We start from the raw sequence: 27,977 nt of genomic DNA on the forward strand, positions 1-27,977 counted from the left end.
TTTTTTTTTCTTTAAGTATATATATATATATTTTGCTTTTTGATCTCGCACGCAGAGGTGCGTAAAAGCGACGCAGTTGACGTTTCCACGAACGGAGACCAGAACACCTGAGAAGACCGTGCTCCGGCTTCCCGGGGACGGCGCACCGGCGCGGAGCTCCCGGCGGGGCGGGATGGGGGCTGAAGCTGACAGGACGGCTGTCGCGGCAAGGTGCGGCGCTCGCCCCCCCGCGGCAGCCAGCCCAGCCCCGCAGCCGTCCCAGCCCGGGTCCGCCCCGCTGGTGCGTCCGACGCCCGCTCCGACCCCTGCCTCGGGGCAGGCGGTGTCCCTTCTCGCCGGGTTAACGACACGCTTCTTAGGGGCGAGTAGGAATTCCCGCCGGTCGCCTTTCTCTCGCCCGCGCTGGGCGGCGTCAGGTGGGAGGCGGCAGCTCCCCCCCCCCCCCGGCCCGGCCCGGCCCGGCGCGAAGCCGCTGTCCGGCCGTGGCGGAGCCGGCCATGGCGACGGGCCGCGGCAGGGCCCTGCGGCAGTACGGGCGCGGCGCGGCGCCGGCTTCCCCTGGTGCCGCCGAGGTCGGGCCGCCGCGGCCTTTTACTCCTGCTGTCGCCGCCGCCTCCGCCGGGCCCAGGTAACGGTCTCCCTGCCCGGCCTGAGGAGAGGGCGCCGGCGGGCGTCGAGCGGGGAGCAGGGCTCTGCCGCCCCAGAGCTGCCTCTCCTCGTCCTTTTCCACCTTGCCCGTGGCGGGTGGTTTGTTGTTTTTACTTAACGCCCGTTGCTCCCTTGGCAGACGCCTTCCACCCGCCTCACGGCTCTGGTTTCCAGCTCTTAAACCTGCCACAGCTCTGGCCTGCTCCCTCACGGCCGTGGTGCTCCCCCTGGCCCTGTGGAGGGGGGTGTCTCCATAAAGGTGACGGGCCTTGCAGTAGGAAACACTGGCGTTCCCAGGTGTAGGGAAGGCCTAAGCTTAATGCGTTGTTTTCTGTCTGGGTAGTGGGGCTTAAACTTGGGTATGGGCTTGAGTTTAGAGGACGTAGTGTGATAAGCGCTAGGCCATCTGCGAAGTAGTAGCTAGCTTGGTGGCTCATGCATATATGTTCAGCGTAGTTAGGCCTTTGTAATAAATGGGAGGATTTCATTGTGGAAGGTGTGATTAGCTTAATTCTTATAGCGCAGGTTCGGCTTCCAAGAGTTTAAAGCACCGGTCTTAGAAGCAAAGTTGAGAAAGCAGGTTTTTCTGCCAACCCATTTGTACAACCTTGGGTTTCATAGCTGTTTCATTCCCCCTGTTTTTTTTAACCTGGAAACGGAGTGGATAACATCCACCTTTTTAAAAGACTTTGGAATTGTTAGCTGAGGAAGAAAAAACAAATGTCAAAACATTACTGTCATTTCTGTTTATCCCCAGGTATGCTTTGACATTTGGAGGAGGAGGCAGGTTTTGTCACTACTTACAACTTTCTATACATTCTTTGAAATAGATTTGTTCCCTGACCAGCAAAAAACCAATAGCCATGTTGTAAGTAGTACAGGGTATGAAAGTGAAAATACTGGTATAAAACTGAGTCGCACAAGTTGAAAGCTAATGAGATGGCAGTTGACGTTGTTGTGCCTCTAAGCAAGAGCATCTCAGTTGTTACTAGAAGTCTCTAAAGAGGGGGAGTAACAGCTGTCATCGATTTTTAACTTGGGCAAGCAAGCTTTGTCAGTGCTGTGTAAAAGCATTTTGTTAATACTAATTTCAAATCTTAGCACATGCAATACTTGAAAAATAGTTTATGCAATGGATTTGCTGTTCTTTCTTCATACCTTGAGAATAATTTTTGTTTAGAAGATGCAAAAATTCAATACTTTTTTTTAATCGAAGCTTACAAAAGTGGTAGACACTATGTCGAAGTTTTCAAGGCATGTGTAGGCACCATTTCTCTCACTTCAGGAATTCTTTCCTGGGGTGAAGAAAAGGGGGATGCACGGAGTGGTTAAAAAGAGAGTAAGAAGGACTGAATATAGGCAGTGCAGGTTATGCTTGTACCAGGTAAAGTGTATTGTAAAATCCAGGACCCAGCTCCTGATCTGAATTACTCCTGTACCTGGAGTCTGTGTAGGTATGTCACTGTAGGGTATGCCTAAACTAGGTATCTTTGTGCTTTCAGCATAGATACAGGCAGAATAGCCTGGGATGTGCTGCCCAGAAGGATACAGCAGTGGTAGTTCTGCTGCTGTTGAACACAACTTGTGTCTCTAAATCCCTTTAATAGCTTTTGAAAAATGCAGTTTGTTACAATCTCATCATCTAAGTGTACTTCTTGATAATAATACATGAGTAAAACATTTTCTTGACCTTCAGGGTGTATTTGATATACAGTTACTTTTTTTGTAGTTGTTAATTTTGTTAGTCTACCAGTGATTGACATGCAAGCTGAAATGTGCATGTCTTTTTGTGTTATGCTTATGACAATTTCCAATAAAACTTAAGGATAGCACAGTTGACAATGTAGGGCAGCGTTGTTCTTTTCTCCCATTTTTTGTTTTTCTTTGCGCATAAACCAGTCTTAAGAACAGTGTGCATTAAATGTACGTGGTACCCATGTACTTCAAAATTAGATATATATTTTTTTTTTTTCCTCCCAACACGGATTGGTTACTTAGAAACCCAGAGTTGGGTTGACCAGGTGTTGGAAAGTCAGCTGGCTATACAAATGATCACTAATAGAGTGTATGGGGAGCTCTGCCTGCATGGTGGCATCAGTGGGTATGAAATGTAAGGATTTCATTAAGACCAAAACTCCATCTGAATATTTCTATGTGCTTTAATGATAGTATTTGTAATTACAACTTACAAAGTTCTTACTAGCAGAAATCTTGGAAAAAATGTGTGGCCAGTTGGATTGTAAGAATTTATTTGTGTTAGAAATATGCAAAGTTGCTTTCTTTAGTAAAAGAGAGTAATTTCTGTCCAAATTGTTGTGTGTTAATGAGCAATAAAAACATTGATGCCCATCTTGCCTGTTGACACTAACACTTATCTCACACATTTGCAAGTATTTTAGGAGGCGAAAATCTGAAATGAGACTATAACTTTGTTTCAAATGTGATTCTGTTGTGTAGTCAAGGGAATGCTTTTTGAGCCTTGTCAGTTTTTGAGAAAGTTTCAAGGTACTGTTTTATTTGGTATCTCTTAGGAGCTTGGCAAAGTTGGATAGCTCAAAAATGTCCCTGGAGTAATGCTGCAAAACAGAAGATTAATCAGTGAGTTTTACTTACTGCAGGGGCCTATCTGGAGCTTGATTGTGGTGGCCACAGTGGTGCAGCTGTCTAACCTTAATAGATGTCTACTGGATTCAAACTGATTTGCTGGTGTGACACTATTCCCTTCTGACTACTGTGGGAGATTAATCATAGGAGAGACACCTATGAGTTTAAATCTGACATCTTCCTGATGTCAGGTATTTTAACCTGGTGATAATTGTTCAAATTTGTGAACTGGTAATAATGAATTACCATGTGATGTATTCCCTGAATCCTGTCGCAGTTGAGATGTGGTGTCTAGGTGTGCACAGTATGCATACTTCTTCATTTTGTGATGATGTGACTCCTCAGAGCTTTTCTTTTTTAGAAATAGGTCAAGGAGCTTTGCTGCCAGGACTGGGGCATGTTCTGAAACTGTAAATGCTGGAATTAAAAGTCTGTATTTGACACCTTCCATAAAACCGAAACCTAATCTGTGCATCGAGAGGTGAGTATGTCTTTAGGAGTAAGAGTGGAAGACCCCTTGCAGACTATAAGCCATGTTTTGACTGCTTACAGTTATGTTTATACCTTGGAGATTTCCATGTCACATGTTCTGAGTCAAAAAGAAAAGGTATTTCCTGGCATACTTTGTGATCTTCTGTTGACCTTCTAAAGTTTTCTGGCACGGTTCTCCCTCACCTCCCTTTCTAAGTTCATATGAAGGATGTAGGTTTTCCAAGTCACACAAAGCGTTCAGCAACTCCTTTGCAAGTCATGGGCTGTGTTGTTCCTTGAGAATAAAAATTGTTATTGTATTACTTCAGTAAAAGCCAGCTGGGAATTAAACTTCGGATGTTTCTCTTGATGCTTGTTGCTTTGTATAGAGAGGCTTAGGATGGTGGAGCAGGATGAGGCGGGAGGAATAAAGTGGCTGCTGAATGTTTGCCACAAGGTGAATGTTTCCCTTCCTGTTTGACAGTGAAAGGGCCCTTTCAATATAATCTGAGTTGTTTTCTTTTTGAAAATTAGTTACATTTCTACAAAAAAAAAATCTAAAAATGTTACATGAAAGATTAATTAATTTTCTTTGGTTTATACTTTTTGTAGCTTCCTGTGTAGTCGTTTCTCTGTTTTCCATTGGATGGCCAGTTCAATCCCTTATGCTGTTAGTTTGGTGTAAAAGACAAGAGAAAAAAGAAAAAAAAAATTCCCTTCTCTCAGCTTCCTTCAAAGAAAAAATAATACAGTTGTAAAAACTATTGTTGAGAATTCTGGATCAAGCATATTATTTTAGCTAACTTGCAGCTTTTTGAGGGATCATTTCTAAATTCTCTCTGGAATAAATGCACTAACTGCTTTGGGCATACAGTGTTTGAGTTATTTCATATAATAACCATGCAAGTTTTGGCACAGTCGCCTCTATGTTAGTGCAATTAAAATTCTGAGTTTTAATACCAACCTCGAACTATTGGTGTTACTGTCATTCTAAGCGTGACAGCTGTGTGCTTCTGGAATACAGTATTATAAATCGGCAGGTGTTGTCAATGATACCATGGTAAATGGACAAGAAACATGGCTGAGGTGTGGACTTTCACAGCAGCTTGTATTTTCAGTGGTGATTTTGATGTTACCATACTCTCATGTTCCAAAAAGTGGAGTATAAAATGCATCTTTGTTTAAACTCTGTGCAGTTACCAGGTACTACTCGAAGGGTATTAGGTTTCTGTCTGTTAATACAAAAATCGTGGTGGCTCATCTCCAAATTATGATGTGCTGCTTGTACTTAGGCTAGCACCTGCATTTCAGGCAGCCTTACAGATGCACAGAAACATTAATGTTCTCAAGATGCCACTCAGCTCTTATTTTGAAGTTCACATCTTTCTGTTGACATAAATGAAAACTGAATGAGACTCCTAAGCACAGATGGTTTGAAGATTTTGGTGAGGTGGAGCATGATCTTACTGTTTATCCTGGTGCATCCTGAGACCTGACTCCACAGTCAGGAGGAGAGTAAGTATACACAGTACTGGCAAATGCCGGTGGTTATGGACTAAGTGTTAAAATCATGGTACAAGCAGTGAGAAACTGAAGTTGAATGAGGTAGTTTCATGTCAGACTGGGTTAAAGTTACCAAAGTTTAATGAAAATGCAAACCCGTAACTTTTTATGTAATTGTGCTGTGCCACCTGAATAGCTTGTGGTGAATTGTTTTAAGCAAATGTCTTATATCAGAGAGACAAATCGGGACCCAAACTCTGCAAATTAACTCTTCAGGTGAGTTCTGATTTGTGTATTTACAAGCTGATAGTTTCTATCTCTTTCGTTCTGCTCTGGTTTGGAATTTAAATTCTTTGCCATTGTCACTTCTGTAGTTTGCAGGCAAGCCTAATGGTGTTTCTCTTTCTTCCAGCCTGCCATCAGAAATGCTGATAAAGATATTTTCCTATTTGGATGCTGTGTCCCTGTTGTCTGTTGGTTGTGTGAATAAGCACTTCTGTCATCTGGCCAATGACAAGTAAGGAAGAGGGAAGCGTATGTGCTAGCCTTAATCATGTTTACCTGAGTTATGAGTCTTTCTAATTTAGTTTCACTGATGCCAGAGCACTGATGCATGTACCTACTGGCAATTACTCTGCTGAAAATGTACTGCATAGCTCACAGTACAATGTGTTGTATGGAATTCTAGCTGCGCGAGCCCTGTTAAGTTTAATGGGAGTTATGAGCCGAAAACTAAATACAGTGTTTTGAAATGTTGCTATTAGCATTTATTTTGTTGTAAAATTTGCATATATTTGTTTGCATTCACATGCACCTGCACAGGCTTTTTGGTTCAGGCAATTCTTAGTGGTGTGTAGCCAGTAGCTTTGTAGAATTGTCATAGCTTTCACAGTTTTGAAGTCCTACTTATTTAGTTCTTTCATCAGGTTTTTGCAGAGGGCTTGATTTAGTCAAGTGAGTCACTAGTGGGTTTTATCTGTTGCTCCTTCTGTCAAATTCTGGTGAGTTCTAAATGAAAACAAAAGGGGCGAAGATAAATACTGACACATTTTTTTTTTGTAAGTGATTGCTTATACAGAGTTCACAAATTGCTCCTACCAGTATCATGATAATTTTGTGAAAGGATCAAGAGGAGAGACCCTGGTTGGTATGCGATAACTAGGACATCTGGGTATCCTTTTTTTTCCCTAGGATTCTGCTGCGTTAGTGTTGTTTAAATGAGAAAATGTCTTCCTATATAGGAAATTGCTGCATCTGGTATTCATCCATTTCTCACTTATTTGCCAGAACTTGTACAGTGGATCAGTTAACAGTGGCATTGACACCTTTAGAACTGATGAATTTAAAGGGAAGGCCATAATCCAGATTTATTTTTTGAGGCTGTCAGCAGGTGCATGTAGATAAAAATTGTGTAGTTGACACAGATTATATATCTTAATATGCATTTTCCACTTCAGGATAGTAAGGTAGGATAAAATCACTGTGGCTGTTCAAGGGAAGCTGATTCATCTGTTTCCATCTCAACAATGTCTGTTTCCATTTTCTAATCTTGACGGAGATTACTATATGTGCACAAATGGGATTCAAGGAAGAGATACTTTCCCTTATCTAGGAGACTGACTGGTTCAGTGGGACCAGGTCACTTCTTCCTGCTGGATTTCCGGGGACCTTCTTGAGTCCCTGAATCTTGTGGTGAATTAACAGAAGTTTTAATTGAAGTCCCTGTGTATATCTGTGACAAATTTGATCTTGGTTTTTAGGCAGAGTATCTTTTTGAGGACATTTCTGCTGTCCTGGATGTACAGCATGCTGTCCTTGATGCAGCAGGACGATCAGGCTTTCATTGTGATATATCTGTGCTGCCTAATGCAGTGCTTTGTCTTTGGGCTTTTCAAATAATGTCTGCGCTTTAATGGTTCCTTGGCGCTGATGTCTGCAATGTAACTGTTGAAGGCAAGGAAATGTTTCTGACCCCCTGTTCTGCACCGACATGCCGCATGTGGTATTATTCCAGCTTTTCTGTCATGCAGTGTGGCAAGCTCACATAGATGGTCTGTCTGAAAGCCTGAGGGTTTTGATGTCCAGCAGAAAGTGCTTGTATAAGGGGAAGGGAGAAGCCAGAGCACAGGGGAAGATGTTTTTGCTTTGCCCAGATCTTTGTGTCATTGTGGTCAAGAGATGACTGACAATGGTGCGTGTCTGTTTCTGGTATTTGAGTTAGCAGTAAGAGGTTGGATTGGCTTGTTGTAATAAGAGGCCTTGAGATGAATATTATACTTAACACTTTGAGGCAGAAGTGTCATGTATTCTGCTATGAAAGAGGCAAATTTGTCCTTCCCTGTTGGATGCCTTTTTCATTTGTCTGTCCTGAATTCTTCAGAAGTTGAGGATGAAGGGGCAGTGATACCTCCCTAAACGCTTGTGATTCCAAGTCCCCCCCTTTTTTTCTCCTCTGCTTATGGGTCTGTGTGTTTTAAACAGCTTTGACTCAAAAAATGGCAGTGGGAGATTGTACATATATCTGCAGAGCAGCAGGCTGGAAGGTTTTTGCAAAATTCCTGAGTACCTTTGCATCAGTAACAAAGAGCCTGGCTCTCAGCGTGTGAGGACTTATTCTCAGCAGCTGATGAAGTGAGAGTGGTTTTCATGGATAGGAGGCAGTGTGGGATGGTTTCAGTCCTTGAATGCTTTAATACTTTAAGGAGGGGAAAAACACGTTACAAAGCACATTAGTGTAAGTTTGCCTGGGGATAAGTGAGGACTGGTAAAGGTAATCTTGCTGATAAACAGTAGATAATTTCTCCTGAGAATTTATTTCTGTTGCTATTGATTTTCTTTAGTGCAGTTGTGTAGACTGCGTGGCTAGCACTTTAAAATTAGAAAACTTACTGGAAATGTTTATTCACCACAGATTGTTGTTTGAGTTCTTGTAACTTCTTGTACTCAATATTCCCTGAACTGTCCTAGAGATACTGCGGGTGGTAAATGTGACCTCATATTTTTTCCTCATGGGAAAGAGGTGAACCCATTATTCCTGTTGCATGTTTCTTTGATCTCTTCAAAAAGACATCTCCTCCTTGAGCTTTTCAACAGAGAGTGCAGAAGGGATTGACGTGACGGTGGTACCACCACCAAACATAGGGGATTCTAATTGTCCTCCTCCACCCTGCTTTCAGCTGTATCTGTGTGAGAAACTTGAGGGGTCCAGTTTGTCTTTGTTTAGGTAAGAGGTATTAAACCACTTTTTCCACTAGCTGATTTTGTGTGAGGAGGATGCATCATTGTTTTGGGGTGGAATCTTCAAAAGTAACTGATTAACCTTAATTGGTTTTCACCTAAGTCGCTGAGTATGCCTGTGCTGTTTCTGAGCTTCATCCTGGATCCTGTATTTTCAGGAAGACAGACAAGACTTACCTTTTATTTGTTTCCTCATGATAGCTTTCTCTGATATGTACTGTTTTGTTTTGTTGGTTTTTTTAAAATCTGCTTTTGTGAGTGTCTGTGAAGGAAGTAGTAGCATAAGGGGAAAAAAGGCTTTTAAAAAACCAAATACTCTAGTGTGCTATTGAGAGGCGTAAAACAGTGGGAAGTTCCCAATATCTGATGATCCTACTTTACAGAGCACTAGTCAAACATTTTCTGTATATGTAGTTGAGATGTTTGTCAACCTTACTGGCATACTGTAAGAATTAACTGAATAACTTTTTTTTTTCCTGTGGTAGAGCAGAAAGTCGTAAGTGGATCTCATTTGGTATGTATAATCCAGAACAAGAGATGTACTCAAAGATTCTATATTCTTTGAGATAATCTAGTAAGCCCATGAGAAATGCTGACATCTAGCATCTTTTGGTTCCTGAGCCTTCATGTTTGCGCCAGGGAAACTGAACTCAGATGAGCTGTTGGAAGGTCAAAATGGGGAAAAGTGTGCAACTGTGCCTTTGCATTTTCTTGACGAGTATCTAGGAGGCTACAGTTTCTGGTATTCTATAAAGTTAGATTTACATCAAACCCAGTTTGCTGATAATCTAGGACTTTTTATTTTTCTGCTAACATTATGCTCAGCGGTAGCTGAGACATGCATATAAGAATAATTAAGTAACTATTCTTGAAATTTATGTGGTTTTCCTCTTTATTCTATTTTTATTTTCAGTGGAATCTGGTTGAAAATCTATTCCATTTGTTTTCAACCAAAAAGGACAATTTGGAAAATGAAGTCTGAACAAACAGAAACTGTTTCCTTGGGCTGTGCTGCTCTACATGATAGAAAGCCTGGGTACTGGAAGAAAGAATATATCTTCAAACAAATAGCTGCTGTCAAAACGAGAGTAATGCGACTTGTTAAACCTGTAGATCCTTATACAGGTCTTCCATGTAAAAACAAAGAAGCTATGAAGTAAGCAATGCCTTGTTACAGAAGATGTTTACTCAAAAACAATGTACAGAATATTAATGGCTTTGGAAATGCTGGGGGGATATGGAAATAGAGCTATAAAATATTTATCGTAATGGGAAGATACGATGATAGCCTATAAATGACCTAGGCTGAGAAACATAAGTATCAGTTAGTAGAAATTTAAAAATTCTGTTGGAAGCATAGTTTAAATTTTGTCACCTTGAAAATCTTTTTTTTAAACACCCCTCTCCCCTCTCAATTCCTAAATAACAGAGCCTCTGGCTTGAGTTGGATGATTGTTCTAAAGGACAAAAATGGAAAGGAACACGTAACGGAGAAGGCAAAGCTATTATTTAAGGACACATCTGTTACTATACTTTGGTATAGTACAAATTGGCCGTGCTTAGATAGCCTGTCAACCCTAAAACTATTTGGAGTTATACCATTGCTTCCTGACCAAAGCAGAGCTCCCAGCAAGAATGGGTGAGTTTTAACATAGGATTTTTGAGGGGTTTTTGGTGTAACTGGTTGATAATGTGTCTGTAGGAGCTGTCTGACCTTGGTGTGACTTAACAAGTTAATTCTTTCTTAGAAAGCCTCTATGTAGTATTTCTTCCAAAGCCTATGTCCTTCTCTTCATTGGTAGAGCTTTTCAGCAAGAAATAGATATAATCCAGTGAGCTATGACACTAATTCATAGGTTAATGTAGCTACTGGCATGTAAGATAGAGACTGATAGGTCCTGCCTTGGAAAGCTGAATCTAAGGTATAGATACAAATGAGCATGAAACAAACATGTAAATCTAGGAGAATTTAATGTGAGACATTTGGATTGGAACAGTTCATCAATGTTTATGTGGCTACAATCAGGTAATCTATGTTAATAGCATTTATTTTTTTCTGTCTGGTAGGTGTGTATGTGAATTTAGGGACCTTGGTATTTGGCTGCTTGTACAAGTACATGCATATAAAAAAAAAGTAGTCCACAGCACAATTTGGGATAGCAGTTGTTTTGTAACTTAAGTGTGTACAATATTTTTCTGGCATTATATTCTGAGAAAAGTTGTTTAAATTAAAAGTATGTATTTGAGGTAGGTATGTATTTGGTAGCTGTCAAGGAGTTTTCCACATCTGTGTCTTATGTGTTGTTTTAGTATATGCAGTATCAGCTACCTGCTTCTTATGCAAAGCCCCTAGCAGTAGAGCTCTGAAAAGAGAGAATTGTTGTTCACATACAAAACCCACGGTTCCTCAAGCAGAAGCAAAGTATTTGCCTAAAAAAAAAAAAAAAAAATCAATCAAGAGAAGCCTTTTGTGTAAAGTCAGCTAAAGTCTTGCAGTCAAATTATGTGGGAAATGTAGTTATTTTACCAAGATGATGATTCATATGTAGAAAATAGTAGAAGAAAACTTGCAGGCATTTAGTGTATTTATTTCACAGAGTCATAAGTTGTTAGAGCTTGTGAATATACATGAAGGTAATGATTTCACAAGTATCAGAATGTTAATCAGAATGTTAAGACTATAAGGAGCTAGTGCAGGGACTTTGGGAAAGTCCCTGTATTTATACCAGCCTGATTGACTTAAAGATGGAAAGGGTTGATGTCCCATCCCTGCCCCAAATCTTACTGTTCAAGGTAATGTGACAAAGTTCCTGTTGGTTGCTGTCTTCCTAGTAGTGTGTAGTGGTAGGTGATACTACTGCGATACTATTGGGAAATCTAGGAACAGTTTTGAATAGAAGAGCCTAAGTCTGTGAAGGGTTTTAGAAGGAGTTATTTCTCCATTCTGAATAGGTAATGCAAACTCCGCTTTCTGCTCTTTTTTATGCATCATTAGCTGATACGAACGCCTGTGAAGTATGAACTTTAGTTAAAGGGTGTTATGGAGCTAAATCACTTTGATTACAGGCAAAATCTAGAAATAATTTCCTAAAAAAGGAAAGCTTCCTCTAACAGAAGCTTTTAATTTATTGTATGTGCAGCTTGATCCTTTCCTTGGAATTTTGCTTCTGTGGAGGAAGAATTTACCTTCTTAGTAGCTTGCTTCATACTGGCAGACGTTCAGTGATTCCATCTAGTACCAACATAGTATTAAGAACAAATTATAAAGTAATTCTGTGGCTATTTTGAAATATTGGGCAAGCATCTAAGTTTTTCTTCTTTTTTTAAGTAGTATATTAGGCCATCCTATGGTGGCTTCTGTTTCTTTTCTTGTTAGCTGTTGAGATCCTGCTAGTATGCTGTAGTTGTTCAGAAGTAAAGTTTATGGCTGTGCATGCTGAATGCTTTCAAAACTGTTTTCATCATGTGCTGTTGATCAGACTTCAGAGTTAAAAATGAAATTAGGCTGAACTCCTACATAAATAAGGACACATAGTCTTGTTGCTACATTCTGTGTGTTCTTTTCAAAGACCTCGTCGACGTTCCTTAATTGCTGAATACCATCTTGCTAACCTGACTGAAAGTAGTGTAGCACTTGGTGCTGATAAGCTTGTCCAGCTCTTCAGTCTGAATCCAGGACTCTTAGTAGGACTTTGGAAGGTAGGATAACATTTTGTTTCAGTACTTGATTATGACTTGAAGAAACAGATCCTTTTGCCTTGTATTTTGGGATTTGGGGAGTTTTTTGGGTTTTTGGTTTTGTTTCTTTTTTTTAATCTTCCTTTTTTTCTTTGGATTTTGAAAGATCTTATCTAAACTAACAACAAGAAAATACAGGTAGGGACAGCTAGTTGATGATTTATTGTATTCTAAAGAGCTGTCACAGGAGTATCTACTTTTCCAAAAAAATCCACCTCTAATTAAAAGAACAGTTATGTATCATAGTATATTAGATGCTGTACTGATCTTATTTCTATGTTCAGTCGTATTTATTTTGCAGTCTTTACATGCCAAAGTTTGATATCATAAAGACATTTTAAATAGAACGGTTTGAGGAGGGATGTGCTTCTTCCCCTGACTCGGGCCTTGCCCTGTCCCTATCACTCAAAGTGATGAATTCTCACGAGGCAACTTTGCTAGTTGTTTCCTTTAATCTATGTCACCAGGTAGTTGTATCCTGCTCCAGCAGTAGGAATGCTGTAAACCATGCCCTTTTGGGGATATTCAATTCTTGGTATTGAGTGTCCAAGTTAAGGGGTTAGTCTCTGTAGGCTGTGTAGAGATGAATGTCTTTAGAGAGGGCAGCGCATCTGAAATAGACTTCTGCTCTAAAGGAACCTGCGTCTTTGCACTGAATACACTGGGACCTAGGTGTCTGCCTGAAGTTGGATATGGTTAGGTGCTATGGAAGCCTATCTCGGGTGTTCTGCTCTTGGACTGAATTCAGAGGTAGCAGCCCTTTCTTCCTCCCCCAGCCATGCTAATGATGTAGACTTATATTATTTGGCACTGGCAAAGAACTTGCCTCAGGGAGCCTGTGAACATTTGCTCTAAGCTGTGATCATTTCCAGCTGGAAACTCTTGCTACCTTAAATGTGCACAATCACCAGAGGAATTATTTAAAACCAGAGAAGGAATATTTGTTTCACTCTTACTTAAAGGTGTCCATTTCCTAGAAAACTTGAGACTGGCTGACCTGCGTGAGCCTATTACGGGTTGTCTCAATCTATGAAAATCTCCGATAAGCGAACAGCCATTTCTTTCGTATCTTCAGAAGTTTAGTAGATTGCTGTCCCTGTGGTGTTGTTCCTATAGTCTTGCTAGCAGTTTACCCCTTCCCATGCTTGGAAAGAGAATTTTTTCAGCACCTGGTAGTGGTTCAATCATAATGAATTTCCACAAAGTTGTTAAGCATCGAGTGCCTCACTCTAGTGTAGTTTTCCTACTTACTTTTCTGAACAGCTGTTCTTATGCTCTGTGTGAGCAGAGTAACATTAGGCAGTTAACTGTAGATGGGTGTAATAATCGTAAATGCCACACATCTTGTTTTTTCGCACATAGCTTAGCCGTGTAACAGAAATTGTTGATGCTAGTAGTTTTGACAGCCAAGTACAGGTTATATGGGCCTTCTGGTATTTTGATAGAGAAGGACTGAGAGACTTTATGTGATTGATAAATCTCTGTCATTTTATCTTTTATAGCTGTAATTTTGTACTACAAAAGTACAGGAGTAGCTAAAAAAAAAAAGAAAAGTTGGAGTAAGGGATGTCATTTTCTGTTTGGTAACCCAGAGAGATGAAAACAATACTTGCCTACTTTTCAGGACAGTAAAAGACTGCTGGCAGTGAATAATTTTGCTATTGACTTACGTGTTTGCAAATGTAAGAGTTAAGAATGCATTTTTCTTTTAAAAACCAAAAAGCTGAAATCCTAGCATTCTGTATTCTTGAAGTAAATAGATACCTTTGGCTCTGTTTAGTTCTCTCACTGAGCTCTGAAGTGTTCTTTGAGCTACATAGGCCTATAGAAGGTATGTCTTATCATTTTCCCAGGAGTACGTAACCTGGTGAAGACATCTGGGGTTTTACTTTGAAATTCAATATTTCTGTTGAATAGCTCTGTATTCCTCACTGATGTTAGCCCTCTTTGCACACAGTTCTTTACATATGAAAAAGCTTGATGCTTAGGTGTTTAGTAGCTGGGAGTAAGGCCTGTTTGACTTAGGTATCCAGTTTAAAGTGGTAAGTAGAAGCTAGAGAAGTACAATTCATGGATTGCTGCTGATAACTTTTGCCCTGGCATAGCTAGTTTCCCTCCCTTTCCCCACAACACATAAATGCTGTGATCTTCTACATGTATTCTGTACTCTAGTGAAAAACCAGTAGCAGTTACAGGGGTCCAAGTGTTAAAGCAAGCTATTATTAACATTATTACAGTAACTGGCAGAGTAATAAGCAGCAGCACTTATCTATGAATTTTAATGTTCAGGAAGACCTTGTGAAAAAATGTATTTCCAGATGAAAATAAATCTACTTTAATTAACTTTTCAGGAGAAAAATGAAATTGCTTTTGTTATGGCGAGTCTTCATTATCATCAGCTTCTTGAGAGAAGCACTTTGGGTTCTGCTACTGTGTAAGTTTTGGTTTCTCCTTTGTGGGTAATAAAGATAACCTTTTGAATAAAGCTTTGAGTTTTACAGTTAAAATTGGCTGCTGGTAAGAGGTTTGTATTTAGGCAGTAATTAACTATTCTTGCTTAATATAAACAACAGTTACGGGTAACTATACAAAGCTGTAGAAGTATTTTCATACTAAAATGTTGCCATTGTCAGGCTATTAAGGAGATAATTTAGTCATACAAGTGTACTAGTGCTTGCTGTATTGGGAAAGTTAGAAATACACTGCCCATACTTTCTCCCTTTTCACAAGCAGTCTTTTTATTCCCTCTTCCTATCTGAAAGACCTAGAAAAGAGGGAGACATTTTAGGAAGTAGGAAAATAATCTTTAGCTGTGTAAGAGGGGAGAAAAAAATTCTAGTAAACTGGTAAGGTGCCTGCATTTATCTTTCAGTCCTATTGAAAAACTAGCTGGATTTCCTATGAAGTATTTGAGTATATGTGTATATTGCAGGGTATAATATAATACCTGTTCATATACTGCAAACTGTTTACAAAGATGGAGGGTTTTAGCTTTAGAGGATGACTTTGGGGACTTACTTTCCCCCCAGCCCACCCCCTCAGCTTTCTCCTCAGATACTGTTGTATCTACTGGTAGTCTTATGTACCCATTATAACTTAGTATGGCTCTTTTCACACAGAAGGTAAGACTTAACACGATCTTCCTTACTACCAAATAGGATCTGATGTAGAAGCTTCTCAGTTGCCTCTGGGATTTGGGCTCTTCTGGTCATTTGTGTGCAGTAGTTTCTCTTTTAGGTTAGGCACAGGCAAAATTATTCAATAACTGGTATTGCAGAGAAGTCTGTAGCTAGTTGGCTTTTAGATTCGTAAGCTGATGCTTTTTTTTTTTGCGTAAACAAGTCCATATTTTGGAGTTTAACAGATGTACCTTTTAAAGTTGACTGCCATATTTTCTGCCTTTGGCTAAGCTGGACAGCTGATCAGAAGTATTAGACACTGCATTAGACAGCTTAAAAGAAGCATGGTGAACTAGAGATGTTTGATTTTCAAAAGCATTGATAGAGAAGAAAGATTGTATCTTCTAATAATTTTTTCCCCTCTTATAACCTCTCCGAAGGTGATAGTCTCAGTGTAGAGCTATTTACTATATCTCTTTCTATTAAGTCGTTCTCCCTTGCTTAATTCTATTATTATTATTTTTTTAAAGTCAATATGCCCTTCCACCTAATAAACCTGTATTGGATGATGTTGACCCAGAATATGGACTGCATGACTACAGTCTACATCTTGATATGCATGGTGGAAGCTGCACCTACCTGTGTGGAACATTCAAGAGCCTCTTTTGCAGAAAAGGTATAGTTGGCAGAACAGTAATGTCTGTTTTTAAAATGATCCCTGCTGTTATGTTTTCCCTCTTATATCCCGTATCTCTGTTTTAAGGGGAGAAACTGAAATGGATTTTTAAGAGTAAGCTATCTTTTTGTCTGTTATGTGATTTCTTTGTATCGGCATGGTGCGTTGTGTGGTGTTGTAAGCTTGCACGGTATGAAGTCTGCCTGCTATTACATTGACATAGTGTCAGGCCTGAGATATAAGTTCTGCAGATTGTCAGGATATTTTCGTTTGGTTCAGTGCTGAGCTAATAATGCAGTGGCAGAGCTTTTGGTGCAGGTTGATGTTCCTTCTACTTGTATACTGTAAGGGAGAGTGAGTTTGTCCTCATACATTTTGGAGACCTATTTCTATAGAATTCTTCTCAAGTCTAATTCAGGTGCATTGACAGATTAAATATTTAAATATATTTGTAGAAGGTACTGTGAACTTTAAGATATGTAGCTTTTATTTAGGTCAACTTAAGGTTGTCTGTTTTGACATCCTTTCATTCTGTAATAAACAATTTCAGTGATTGTTTTTAACTATGCTGCTTTTTTCAGTTCTTAGCATTTCTTTTAATGAGACATGATTGGTTATCCTTGTTGTTCATGTACAGCCCAACTGAATAATTCTACTAGGGTTTTGCAAAATACATTGGTGATCTCTCATTTGACTTTAACTTCAACACAGCCCTGCCTATAGCTACACAGCTGTCTTTCTGTCAGCAGAAACAGATTAAAATACTAAACTTAAAATTAAACAATTAAAATTAAACACTCTAAATTAATTATTGCTCCCCAGTATTTTTCTGGTAACTACTAATAAGCCTTCTGTTGATTTCAGAAAATACTGTTTTTGATGAAGACAGTAGAGGGCACTGTTATCAGGCTTGAGTGCTTTTACAGTGTTAGAACAAATTTACCGATGACTTTTTTTTTTTTAAATTTGTATTTCATTACTCCAAGAACTGTCATTTAGACTGTAGCCTTGTGCACAGTGTGCAGTGTTGTAGTCCTTTGAATTTGAAACATGTTTTCAGATTCCCGAAAAGCTCCAAGCTTGAAATAAGGGAATACTTATTAGGGTAAAACTTCCGTGAAATTCTATCCATGTAGCAATAGAAATTTTTCCTGAGGTGTTGTTCAATACAGGAGTCCTCTTTATACCTGCAAAAAAAAAATTTCTTCTGTAAATTGGCCAGAGGGTTGGGTTTTTGGTCTTGTTTTGGGTTTTTTTTAGGTGAATGTCATGTTTTGTTTTCTAAAATGAAAATTTTATGCTCATAGCAATACAGCTATACAAGAGAAAGCAGTATTTGGCATACTTTCTTTGTTGGTATCACTTTTTTGCCACTTAGATGCTACTTATGTTAAAGATTAAGCTGATGTTTATGCAAATTGTAGCAAATGTCCAGGAGCTATAGTTGTGATGCCATCTCACTTTGCTAGTTAGAGAATCTGTTTTATGATAACGAGTGTTTTCTGAACTGTATCGGTTTTGTGTCCTTCAGCTGTGTGACAGCCGCTAGATTCTGCTCTCACAGGATATCAGCCAGCTGAAGCCATGGTTCTGCAGGCAATAAGCTTGTTTGTCATCTAGTCCCTTCCATGTACTTGCACAATAATTCCTTTTGGAAAATGCTTGATTTCCTCCATAATTTGTGTTAAAAAATGATGTAGTGAGGCAGTTTATGGCTGTCTGCTGTCACATACCTTCATGGTAATTTGTTGTTCACTTTGCTCTTTCTAGTAAACATGGTGTTTCTGAATGTGGCCAACAGTGTAGGTGTATCCAAGCTGGTTGTATTTGATGGTTTGTGCTTTGTTTTTAGGCTCTGTTCTAATGATACTCTTTGTCCCATTCTCTGGGAGGGCTCTGAAGCATGGAGGTCTCTGACATACTGAGAAGTCTTGCTACTTCTTAAAATTCTCTACCCAATCCAGATTTATTTTAAATTATGTATGTGACACTGCTGCGGATGGAGTGACGCACTTCACTCGTTAAGAGAGAAGTAGCAATATGTTTATTGATATAAAGCAGCAATTTAACAAAGTTTGATAGTAAATGCAACAGTGGTTTAACAAGATTTGATGGCAAGATTCACTTGATATTTACCGCATAGAGGACAGAGTCAGACAAAACTGTCAGGGAGACCCTCCCATTGAGTCATGAGGTTCAGAAAGGACCCCCTTGCATTCTAAACTCCTTCTCAGAGGGGAGTATAGGTGTGGCTGGATCCAGACTTAGTCCCAGACTTGGTCAACGGTTTACGTCTAAAGGATTATATATGTGCAATTGATCTTTTACATCACTTAGCTGAGATTTCAAAGTTTAGCATGCTGTTAATCACTTACTGAGAATCTGTTGTGGCAAGGAATCTCACAACCTAGGGGAGTAACCTTGAGAGGCGTCCCTACTCAAGGGGAGATCCTGGCACGCAGCCCGCTGCTGTGCAGAGCTCAGCAGGCTCTGGGGTGTCCACTATTTATGGAGTAAGGTGATCGATTTACAGTCCTATTTGCATACCAACTACAGATGTTAGCTTCTTCCAAATTTGGCTTGAGTCGGACATTGACCAGCACTGTGGTGAGGTGGGTGCATTGCTCAGATTTAGCCCTTGGCTATTGAGTTGCTACCCGTCTTCCCCTGAATCCGCTTTGAGCGGAATCCAGCCATCACAACCAGACACATCCATTATGACTACCACTGGTGGCTATCCCTTGAGCAGGGTTACGGGAAATACAGGTCAGGTTGCGGCTCGGGGAGCACACCACCACAGACATGTCAATGGTGGCATGTTTTATTTTTGTCTGTTTTCTGTTAGTATTCATTAATATTGTGCTTCATTTTGCTGCTCTGTTTTCAATTCTTTCTGCAAAATTCTTAACATTAAATTAAAAAAGTTTTATCACACTTCATTGAACCGAGTGGATGGAGTATATATGGCTTCAGCTCTTTTTTTTTCTGTTATTAATACTTGCACTGCAGTAACTAGCTGTTTTGCCACTCTGTTTTGGCTGGGTTTTAGCATTTTATTTTATGCTTCCTTCCATTTAAACAGAATTGGTAATATGGTCTTGTTGACAGATACTGTAGGGTGAACTGAAAATATTAGAAAACTTCTTGTTTTCAGGAAGCTGTGACAGGCTTTTTGCATAGAAGCCATGAATACTAGATCTAGCTTTTTAATAAACATTCTTGAAATGTATTTACTTAGGCTTTCAACTTTTAAGCATAGCTTTGTAGCCATATGGTAGTCTAAGCTTTGGCTTTTCAGTATTATTCCTTGTTGATGTAAGTTGGTGCATTGTGCTTGCAAAATGTAATGGGGTGATTTTTGTGTGTTTAGAGAGCTTTTCAGATTTGTTTGTAAAATATCACATCATGTGTTTGAAATGTTTTAGCTTGACCTTGAAAATGACCATTTCAGCATGGTAAGCCTGGTTGTTGCCACCAGAATTAGTGTTAAGTACAGCCTTCCCTGTGAAAATAACAATCAAATTACAACTTGCTACAAAGGCTTGGTTAGCAAAACAAACTTGCTTGGCTTTTAGCTAAAATAAATGCCTTTGAACTATTGGGCTATTTGTTTCTTTCCCCTGAGGTTTGTCTACATGATAATCTGTTCTCTATATTGGTATTCCCTTTATTTGGAAACACTTGTTCCCTATAACCTATACTGATTAAAGGGCTGCTTTGCTGCTATACGTGTCTTGCATGAATCCTGGACAGTAGATATTATAAGGGGACAATGAAACAAATTCTAGGTGAGTTTGCTTCCTCTATGTTTTCCTTGGTGTGTTTAATATAGCTTGGTCTGCCCTTTAATTTCCTGTTCTCATCTGACTGGGATGAGGAAGGGGAGATTTCAGTACTTAACACTTCAGCTTCTTGCTAATTTCTAGGCATGCTTTTTCTTTCTGCTGGATATGAGGACTGCACTGGAGCTTTTATATTTAAAAAAAAAAAATTATAAAGACTGGATTAACTAACTCATGAATAATTAGCCTTCGGGTTCCTAATCTGTGTCACCTATTTCCATTCTGGCTTAAAGTTAAGAAGTAACTGCAATAGGGGATTTATAATTTACACCTAAGCCAGGTGACCCCTCTAGCAATGCAGCAGTTCGTGTTAAATGCCATGCAATAGTAGTGATGTTCTGAGCTTCATTAATTTATTAGCAGTATGCTTATTTTCAATCTGTTTTTATTCCATTAAATTTTTCATTTGTTTTGAATGAGCGAGAGCAATAGCTGCTTGCATTCAAATTTGAATTGCAGGTAACTGAATAGTCCTTTGGGAAAAATGATTGTTGACTGATATTGTTTAAAGTCTCTTGTATAAAAAAAGCTCAACTTTAAATGCAGGCTTTCAATGTTCACTCAGTAAAGCTTGACTATTTATCTAAAATAGTTTTATCTTGAATGAAATCCTGTCATTGGATTTGATTTACTGAGGTTTGGAACTGAACCATTTGGTTACTGAACCATAAAGGCAACTGAGGTTTGGAACTGAACCATTTGGGTACTGAACCATAAAGGCAACTTAATAGCCTTTTTTGCACTTTGAGCTGGATCTTGAAAGTGAATTCTGCTTACATTTTCTTCAGTGAGTTCCCTGGGACTTCATTGCAAGGACAGTGGGTATCACTGTCTGTAGTGATGCATTTTCTTCCCTTCAACCATACTAAATATTTCCTGGGCATAGTCATGTTGGTTTCACTGTATTCACACTCCTATTCCAGACAGTGTCTGTGCTGAAAAACGTGCTGATTCTGTCCTCTGTCGTTTTTTGGGATGCTTCCTCCACACAGTAAGTATTCTTTGGACTCCCCGCTTGTGAGTGATGTCTTTCCAGCATTGGTTTGTGGCCAGGCATCTCTTGGGAGTTGCTTGGCCCCACAGTACCAATTCAGAGAAGTTTCTGGCTTGTCTGGTAAACTGTGGGCTCTCTTTCTCTGTCACTTGGCATCCAGCTGTCTGCCCTCAGCAGCCACCAGGCAAAGGCTTCTGCTGCTTCTTCACACAGGCTTTAGCTTTTTAACTTGAAGCCAGCCTTTCTGATGTTGCTGCTTCTGTCTTCAGCCTCATGGTGCTACTTGGGCTTGATTGAAGGAGAACCACAGGCAAAACACTTCTCTCTTTTTTTCACTTTTTCCACTTGCATCTTAAACCTCTACAAACCTCTTCAGTTATTATCTTACCATCCAGGGCCTGCTACTGGATCCTGACAAGCAGTATTTTCCTGGCAATTCCTTCTCTCCCTTCCTGTCTGTCTCCTGCAAGTGCTAGATACATAGTTCTGTTCCTTTTTTTTTTTTCCTTTGAGGTCTCTAGTGCTTTTGTTTGCTCTTTTAAGAGAGTATCTCATGTTCAAGGGAATTTGTTTAAGGGGTGTCTTACAAATCTGCTTGTGTCATGATGTAATGCTTTTTTTTTTTTTTTTTTGTAGTCAGAGATCTTGTTTGTTATGATGTATCCCAAATTATAATTAGACAGTTGGACTCCTTGGTTAACTTTCCTCCTCCAATAGCAAGGGAAAAAAGAACATTTAAAAAAAGTTGGTCTCTTCTAGGGGGAGAGGAATACTGTCCTGGGTTTGGCTAGGTTAGAGTTAGTTTTCACAAGAAGCTGGGAGGGGACACAGCCAGGACAGCTGACCCAAACTAGGCAAGGGGATATTCCATACCATATGATGTCATGCTCAGTAAATAAACTGGGGGAACTGGCCGGGGCAGGAGGAGGACAGATTGCCGCTCAGGAACAGGCTGAGCATTGGGTTCTGGGTGGTGAGCAATTGCATGGTGCATCACTTGCTTTATATATTTTTATTAGTATTATTGTTGTTTCTTTTCTCCTTGCATTGTGTTATTAAACTGTCCTTATCTCAACCCAGGAGTTTTTACCTTTTTCTTCTGATTCTCCTCCCCATCCCACCAGGGCAGGGGGAGGAGTGAGCGAGTGGCCGTGTGGTGCTTAGTTGCCAGCTGGGCCTAAACCATGACAAAGACATACCAAAGAAATACAGTTATATGTAGTAATAAAATAAAAAAAAAATCACAAAGAAATCTTAATAATTCTGTCAAAAAATGGAAGTGAGCCTTTGGAAAGCTGTTTAAAAAATGAACAAATCCATAATTTAAAAACTTGATTCAAATCAAGGCATGCTGCTTGTCAGTTTAAGTGATGCAATATCCTTTTCCAGGGAGAATTGATAGGTATCCTTATACCCTGTTGAACAGGGTTATTTGAATTACCAGACAGAGCAGAGAGATTTTAAAAAAACAAAAGGGTAGGGGGTATCTCATAATTTATTTCATACGTTATGGGTTGAACTTGACTTTTGAGGAGTGGGCAGTGATAGAGGCACTGGTGGCATGAAACTGAAATATTGAACATGGAATTTACTCCCTGCATCCTTGTGTAAGTCCTTTAGGTGGCATTCAGATTTTTATACTCAAATATACCAAATATTTTTTAGCTGCTGCTTCTGCTGTGGATCACAGAATGAAAGCCCTGAACTGCAACTTAAATTCTCTATAATGTGCTTGATATCTCCATGTTGGTGTATGTCAGGGTTCCTTATTGGTGAGTGGGAGGAAACTAAAGACATAGAGAGAAACAGAGAGAACATTTACAGTGTACTTAGTTTGATTTGTAGTAGTATAATGTTATATATTGTTAATATTTTCAGGTGACATTGCAAATGGATATTTGAGGCTGACAGTTGTAAGCTTGAAGGATAATAAGAAGCACTTGCCTCTTGTTGGGACACTTGGCTTATCCTGGGAAACAGATGTGTTTAAAGGCAATGTAAAGGTCAGTCAGAAATACTTCTTGTTTCTGGAAATGCTTATCTCAAAACAGAATTATGTTTATGCATCCTAAATATGCTAATTTTAAAAAAATGTTTTTATTTGTGGAAGGTGTCTGTAACTAGAAAAAAACCTCAATTCAAATATTGCAAAAACGATGTGAATTTTCAGGAAAAAAAAAGTTATGTCCTTTCTGTCTTAGAGTCTAGATTACATGATAGACCCATTATGCATGTGTGATGACTCCAGTGCTTTCCACTCAGCAAAGATGCTGTGACTGACCAGCGCTGCTTGGAAATGCTGGACAAAAGATGTACTGGAGATGTGCTTTTTGGGGGGGGGTTGTTTTGTTTTGTTTTGTTTTGTTTTCTTGCAGGCGATAAGTCTTGAACCCCTGGGAAAATACTCTGCAGTTCTGTTGTAGCATGTATGTGCAATGAAAGTTAGAAACTGTTGGAGAATGTTAAAATGCTAGTGGACACGGGCAGAAACTACAGTCTACATTCATGCAGTCAGCACCTAGCTCTTGAGTCATGTACATGAGTCAGCTGGATTAACAGTATTTTAGAGGAATTATCACTCATTCTCTTGTATAAAATTCTTAAAAGAATTACTTTAAAGCAAGTTTGAGAGTAGTTCTGTAGATTTTGCAATAGTGGTGAAGGCATATATTTTTAAATGTACTTCAGCTGCATGAATATTTCAGAAGTACCAAAAATTCTGATAAATGTAACTTAAGCACTACTGAAAAATGATCCAGTTCAACACTTGATTTCAATTTTGGCACTTACTTTGAAAAAAGTAAAAATTAATAAATCTGTCACTTCTGCTAATACTGCATAAGTGTGGAATGGAATACTGTTTGATAACATAATATTTTGCTCATAGACATTCACATACTTGTTTTATAGTTTATAGCATCAGCCAGCTTTCCTATGCAATGAGGAATATAAAATTTATCTTAAAACTTAGTAATGTACTAGTATCTGTTGGGAACATCAGCTACAGTTGAGCATGGATTACAGTTGCCATTCAGTCCTCCCTCTAATTGCTCATAGCAATTTTTTTTTCTTCAAGTTCCTTGTTTGCATAGTGACAAGTTTGCTCACTTGCATTTTTTTTCTCAGTTTGTACTAAACTCTTTTGAGTTGGGTGTTTGTTTTCAAAAGAACAAAAAATCCTTCCCCTATGCATGTTAATAAAAATACTGTATGTTGGTAATTCGAAGGAATTCAAGCTAACAAGAAAACGCTTTTAAGGGAATTGTTTGCCATCTTTCTCTAATTGCCATGAATGTTCATTGAGAACCATAATCCAGAATAGGTGCTTTTTTAAGGCTTCTGAAAAATTTTAGACTTGAATTAGTTTTATTTTTATTGTGTATCCCATTAATTTCATTAGAACTATTCGCATGCTTAAAGTTAGTGGGATCTTAGCACATAATTACAGAATATGCTTCATTTGCTTGAAAAGCATATGATAGGAGGTAGGAACTCTTGATGCCGTGTTGGTAGGTATCAGAAAATTAAGGCTCTGGGGCGACCTTATAGCAGCCTTCCAGTACCTAAAGGGGGCCTACAGGAAAGCCAGAGAGGGACTTTTTACAAGGGCATGTGGTGATAGGACAACGGGTAATGGCTTTAAACTGAAAGAAGGTAGGTTTGGATCAGAGGTAAGAAAGAAGTTCTTCACTGTGAGGGTGGTGAGGCACTGGAACAGGTTGCCCAGAGAGGTTGTGGATGTCCCATCCCTGGAAGTGTTCCAAGGCCAGGTTGGATGGGGCTTTGAGCAACCTGGTCTATTGGAAGGTGTCCCTGTCCATGGCAGGGGGGTTGGAACTAGATGATCTTTAAAGGTCCCTTCCAACCCAAACCATTCTATGATTCTATATGATTTATAGCTGCTTGGCAGAATTTTTTCTTCCATGAAAATAATCATGAGTAGCACATAAAAATCTGGGAAATTAACTGTCAGAGGAAACAGAGAGCTATGGCTGTAGTCTTCAGTTTAGCTCTGTCCTATGTGCTTACAGCATAAGTTATACTGAATATTCGTTTCTGGGAAAAAATAAATAATATCAATATTTTTTTTTAAACCCCTCATTTTGTGGTGAGAGATTGCACATGTCAACACATAGCTGTGGGTAGAATTCAGTTTGGCTTTTAACATAAATCTCTAAAACTCTTAAAACATGTGAAGGCCAAATAAAATCAGCCACAGCAGCAGAACATGCCACTACTTTGAATTTATTTGAATTTTGTCCAATACTCTAAGGAGAGGAAAAAAAAAAAGAAAGAGAAGCTTTTTTAGCACTTCTGGGTATTTTTTATAAAAAACTAATTGTTGAAGTACAGATAGTTGGAAATACATGGGAACACCCCCCCCAACAGTCAAGGCCACCCTGCTTTACTTTTCATAATTAGCCTTTGATATGCAAGATGTTAGACCACAAAATAGTAATTATTTCTTGTTTCAGGTAAATTTATAGCTTGCATAAGTTATTAAATGATCATCAGCTTTGGTTTAAATTTTTGTTTTTAGCATAGTCTACAGTAAAAAACTTAGGAAAACTGTATGTATCACATTACCTCTTATGTTTGTGCCATCTGCTCTGTATGGTTTGATTGAAGTACAGTAATAGTGAAAGAAATGTTAAAGCAATGGAAGCACAACTACGTAGTACAGTGAAATAAAGCATTCCTAATTTATTTTTTGGCGTGGAATATGTGATGTTGGTTTGTTTATGCTTTTGGAGCATATGATACTGCTGGAAGTAATGCATATATACAGCATAATTAAGATAAACTGATTCATTTAGTGATTCAGAACTCATAAGAATAGGTAACAGCTGATATTAACAATGACACACAACCCATATGCTTTTAAGGCATGTGTCAAACCATCAGTTTGCAAGTGCCCAAGAACTGGCATCCTGACTTCAGCATTATCAAATGATGTAATTGTGTAGTGTTGTAAAGAAATACCTTCAAGAATTTTTAAAAGGAAGAATTATTTGGAAGGTAGAAAGATATATTAGTATTACCTTTTTGGGAACTGAAGCTTGCAGCCATTCAAAAAGTGCTCTATACCTATTGTTTATAGCTGGCATATAAGGGTAATTGTTGTGTGTGTACACTGCCTTGGGGGTGGTGTCTTTGAGTATCTTTGCAAACATTTCTGCATTCACACAAGTTTAGCACCTGAGTTTAAATGTAGGTTTCTTTCTCATATTGAAAGGACTATCATTATTTGAATGGTAAGCTAACTAATAATTGAGAAACACAGATGTTAAAGGCTTAAAATATGTTCAAGAAATAATGTCTGATTTAGATTGGCCGTGCTACTTCCTGTAGCAGAGTTTTTGATGTCTGTAGGTTGCAATTTTGATTTCTGTAGGAAACCTCTAAATAAGTATTTGTTGTTTTGCAGTAGTCAGTAGAGCACTATCAATTATATTTTGAGCTTTTAGCCTTCATACCAAAAATTGCTCTCTGAACCCTTGATATTTCTCCTAAAATCAGGACAGATCTACTTATGGTGCCATGGCATAGGGAAATAATCTCTTCTGCTTGTGTTTGTAGGACTGCTACGTGATGGATGTTACTCTCTTGGATGAAACTGGAAAGCCCTTCTGGTGTTTCAGTGCCCCAGTCTACATCGAACTGTCTTCTGAGGCATCCAGCCTTTATGACTACCTGGGTCGTACCTATACCACAGACTATGCAGATTCAGAGGGTAAAGTCTGTGTTGAGTTGGTATGGTTGGAAGAAACCAAGGAGTATTTTATAGTTAATTTGGTGCTTTATATAAGCACCAAAAAGGTAAATAATTGGTATGGAACAAATTACTGACTTAATTGGGTCAGCAATTTCCTTGCTTAAAAAAACCAAACCAAAACAACAAAAAACCCACCACACTAAGCTTTTGATGCTTAAAATTGATACCAATGAGCAAGACTGTTCCTGCAAGTTTTTCAGTAACAAGTGCAATTGCATAATTTTTTTTTAATTGGCATTGGAGGGATTGAAGAGACATGTTGATGTAAATGAATCTTTTTCTTCTCTATTGAACATCACATGGTTAGTCTGTTTCTGGTACTGGGTATATTGAAATTATTTTTAGGAATATTTTTCTTTATAGATACTTGTTACTATGGTTAACGAATTGCTTCTTGTGAGAGCCATACTGTGAAGATGCCTTGCCTTACGTAAGCTCCACTGTTTTTCAGAACATTGAGTTTTATGCCTAGTAGTAAAACAGCATGTGTGCTGTTCCCTTCAGATTCGTTATTGTGTCATTGGTAAATAACAGGTTTTGAGAGGTTTTGTTAAATGCAGAAATACTTTTTTTTTCAGAAAATACTTCACTTAAATATATTCTGGTAGAGGATTTAAAATGTAGACAGGAAGTTACAGATCTGAACAATATGGCAGTTAGGGCATTTGTTAAGAAAATCACATATAGTATCTATTATGAAATTTCTTTAAATTCCTGTTTGTTCTGTTTTCCCGTGTTCTAACCTTCTGTCTGATTTGAGCCTAGATACTTGCCTCATGTATTGACATATGAATAAGTGTCCCAATTATCAGCACAGCTGAGCTGTGGTCTGCTCTTACTGAATGTACGTAACATTCAGTTGTTTTGGAAACAGTGTATATCTGATACTCTTTATCTAACAGTAAGTATTCATATAAAAATTGAATGTATGTGCCTGATCTTTCAGGTTCCTTGAAGTAACTTTAGGACCAAATCTCCTACTCCCTGTATAAAAAAAAAATAAAATGACATGATATTGGGACTCCAGTGTCATTACATAGCATGTTACAAACCACAGCAAATTTGTGTAGTTTCACGGTGCTCTGTTAAGATAAAAGCACAACTGTATTGTTGACTTCTGTGACTTTATTATGGTAGTGATTTCCTTAAAAATAATTTCTCTCTTTTCTTTATTCATTTAAGTACGTTAATTGGTTCATGCAAGCAATGTTTATGTGCAAGCACTTGTGCTCTATACTACAGAGACAGTAGTGCTCTATACTACAGCAATAGGGTTGTTTCTTAATGTAACTTTCAAAGATAATGAAGTTAAGGCTGATTCAGTTCTAGTTTGACTTGTATAACCCTGCTTAATGAAGAAACAGAAACA

At 38.8% G+C, this 27,977-nt stretch overlaps 1 protein-coding gene across 5 annotated transcripts; it reads left to right on the top strand.

Moving 5' to 3' along the window:
• Positions 1–32: 32 nt before the first annotated feature.
• Positions 33–27,977, top strand: FBXO15 (F-box protein 15). Of its 5 annotated transcripts, XR_008235334.1 has the most exons (11): positions 264–628; positions 3,614–3,733; positions 5,639–5,743; positions 9,377–9,619; positions 9,893–10,102; positions 12,033–12,162; positions 14,553–14,635; positions 15,851–15,996; positions 20,762–20,829; positions 22,711–22,835; positions 26,413–26,550. XR_008235334.1 is itself a non-coding variant. In XM_052788251.1 (10 exons), the coding sequence occupies exons 1-10, from the start codon at positions 173–175 to the stop codon at positions 26,680–26,682; spliced, it is 1,470 nt and encodes a 489-aa protein (XP_052644211.1). In that variant the 5' UTR covers positions 33–172; the 3' UTR covers positions 26,683–27,977. The 5 variants fall into 5 exon arrangements, 4 of the variants coding, with proteins under 4 accessions (XP_052644211.1, XP_052644212.1, XP_052644210.1 ...); XM_052788251.1 differs by lacking the exons at positions 264–628; positions 20,762–20,829 and adding an exon at positions 33–210 and having other exon boundaries at positions 26,413–27,977; XM_052788250.1 differs by lacking the exon at positions 20,762–20,829 and having other exon boundaries at positions 267–628; positions 26,413–27,977.

The sequence above is a fragment of the Harpia harpyja genome, chromosome 5, assembly GCF_026419915.1.
Source record: "Harpia harpyja isolate bHarHar1 chromosome 5, bHarHar1 primary haplotype, whole genome shotgun sequence".
Taxonomy (NCBI): domain Eukaryota; kingdom Metazoa; phylum Chordata; class Aves; order Accipitriformes; family Accipitridae; genus Harpia; species Harpia harpyja.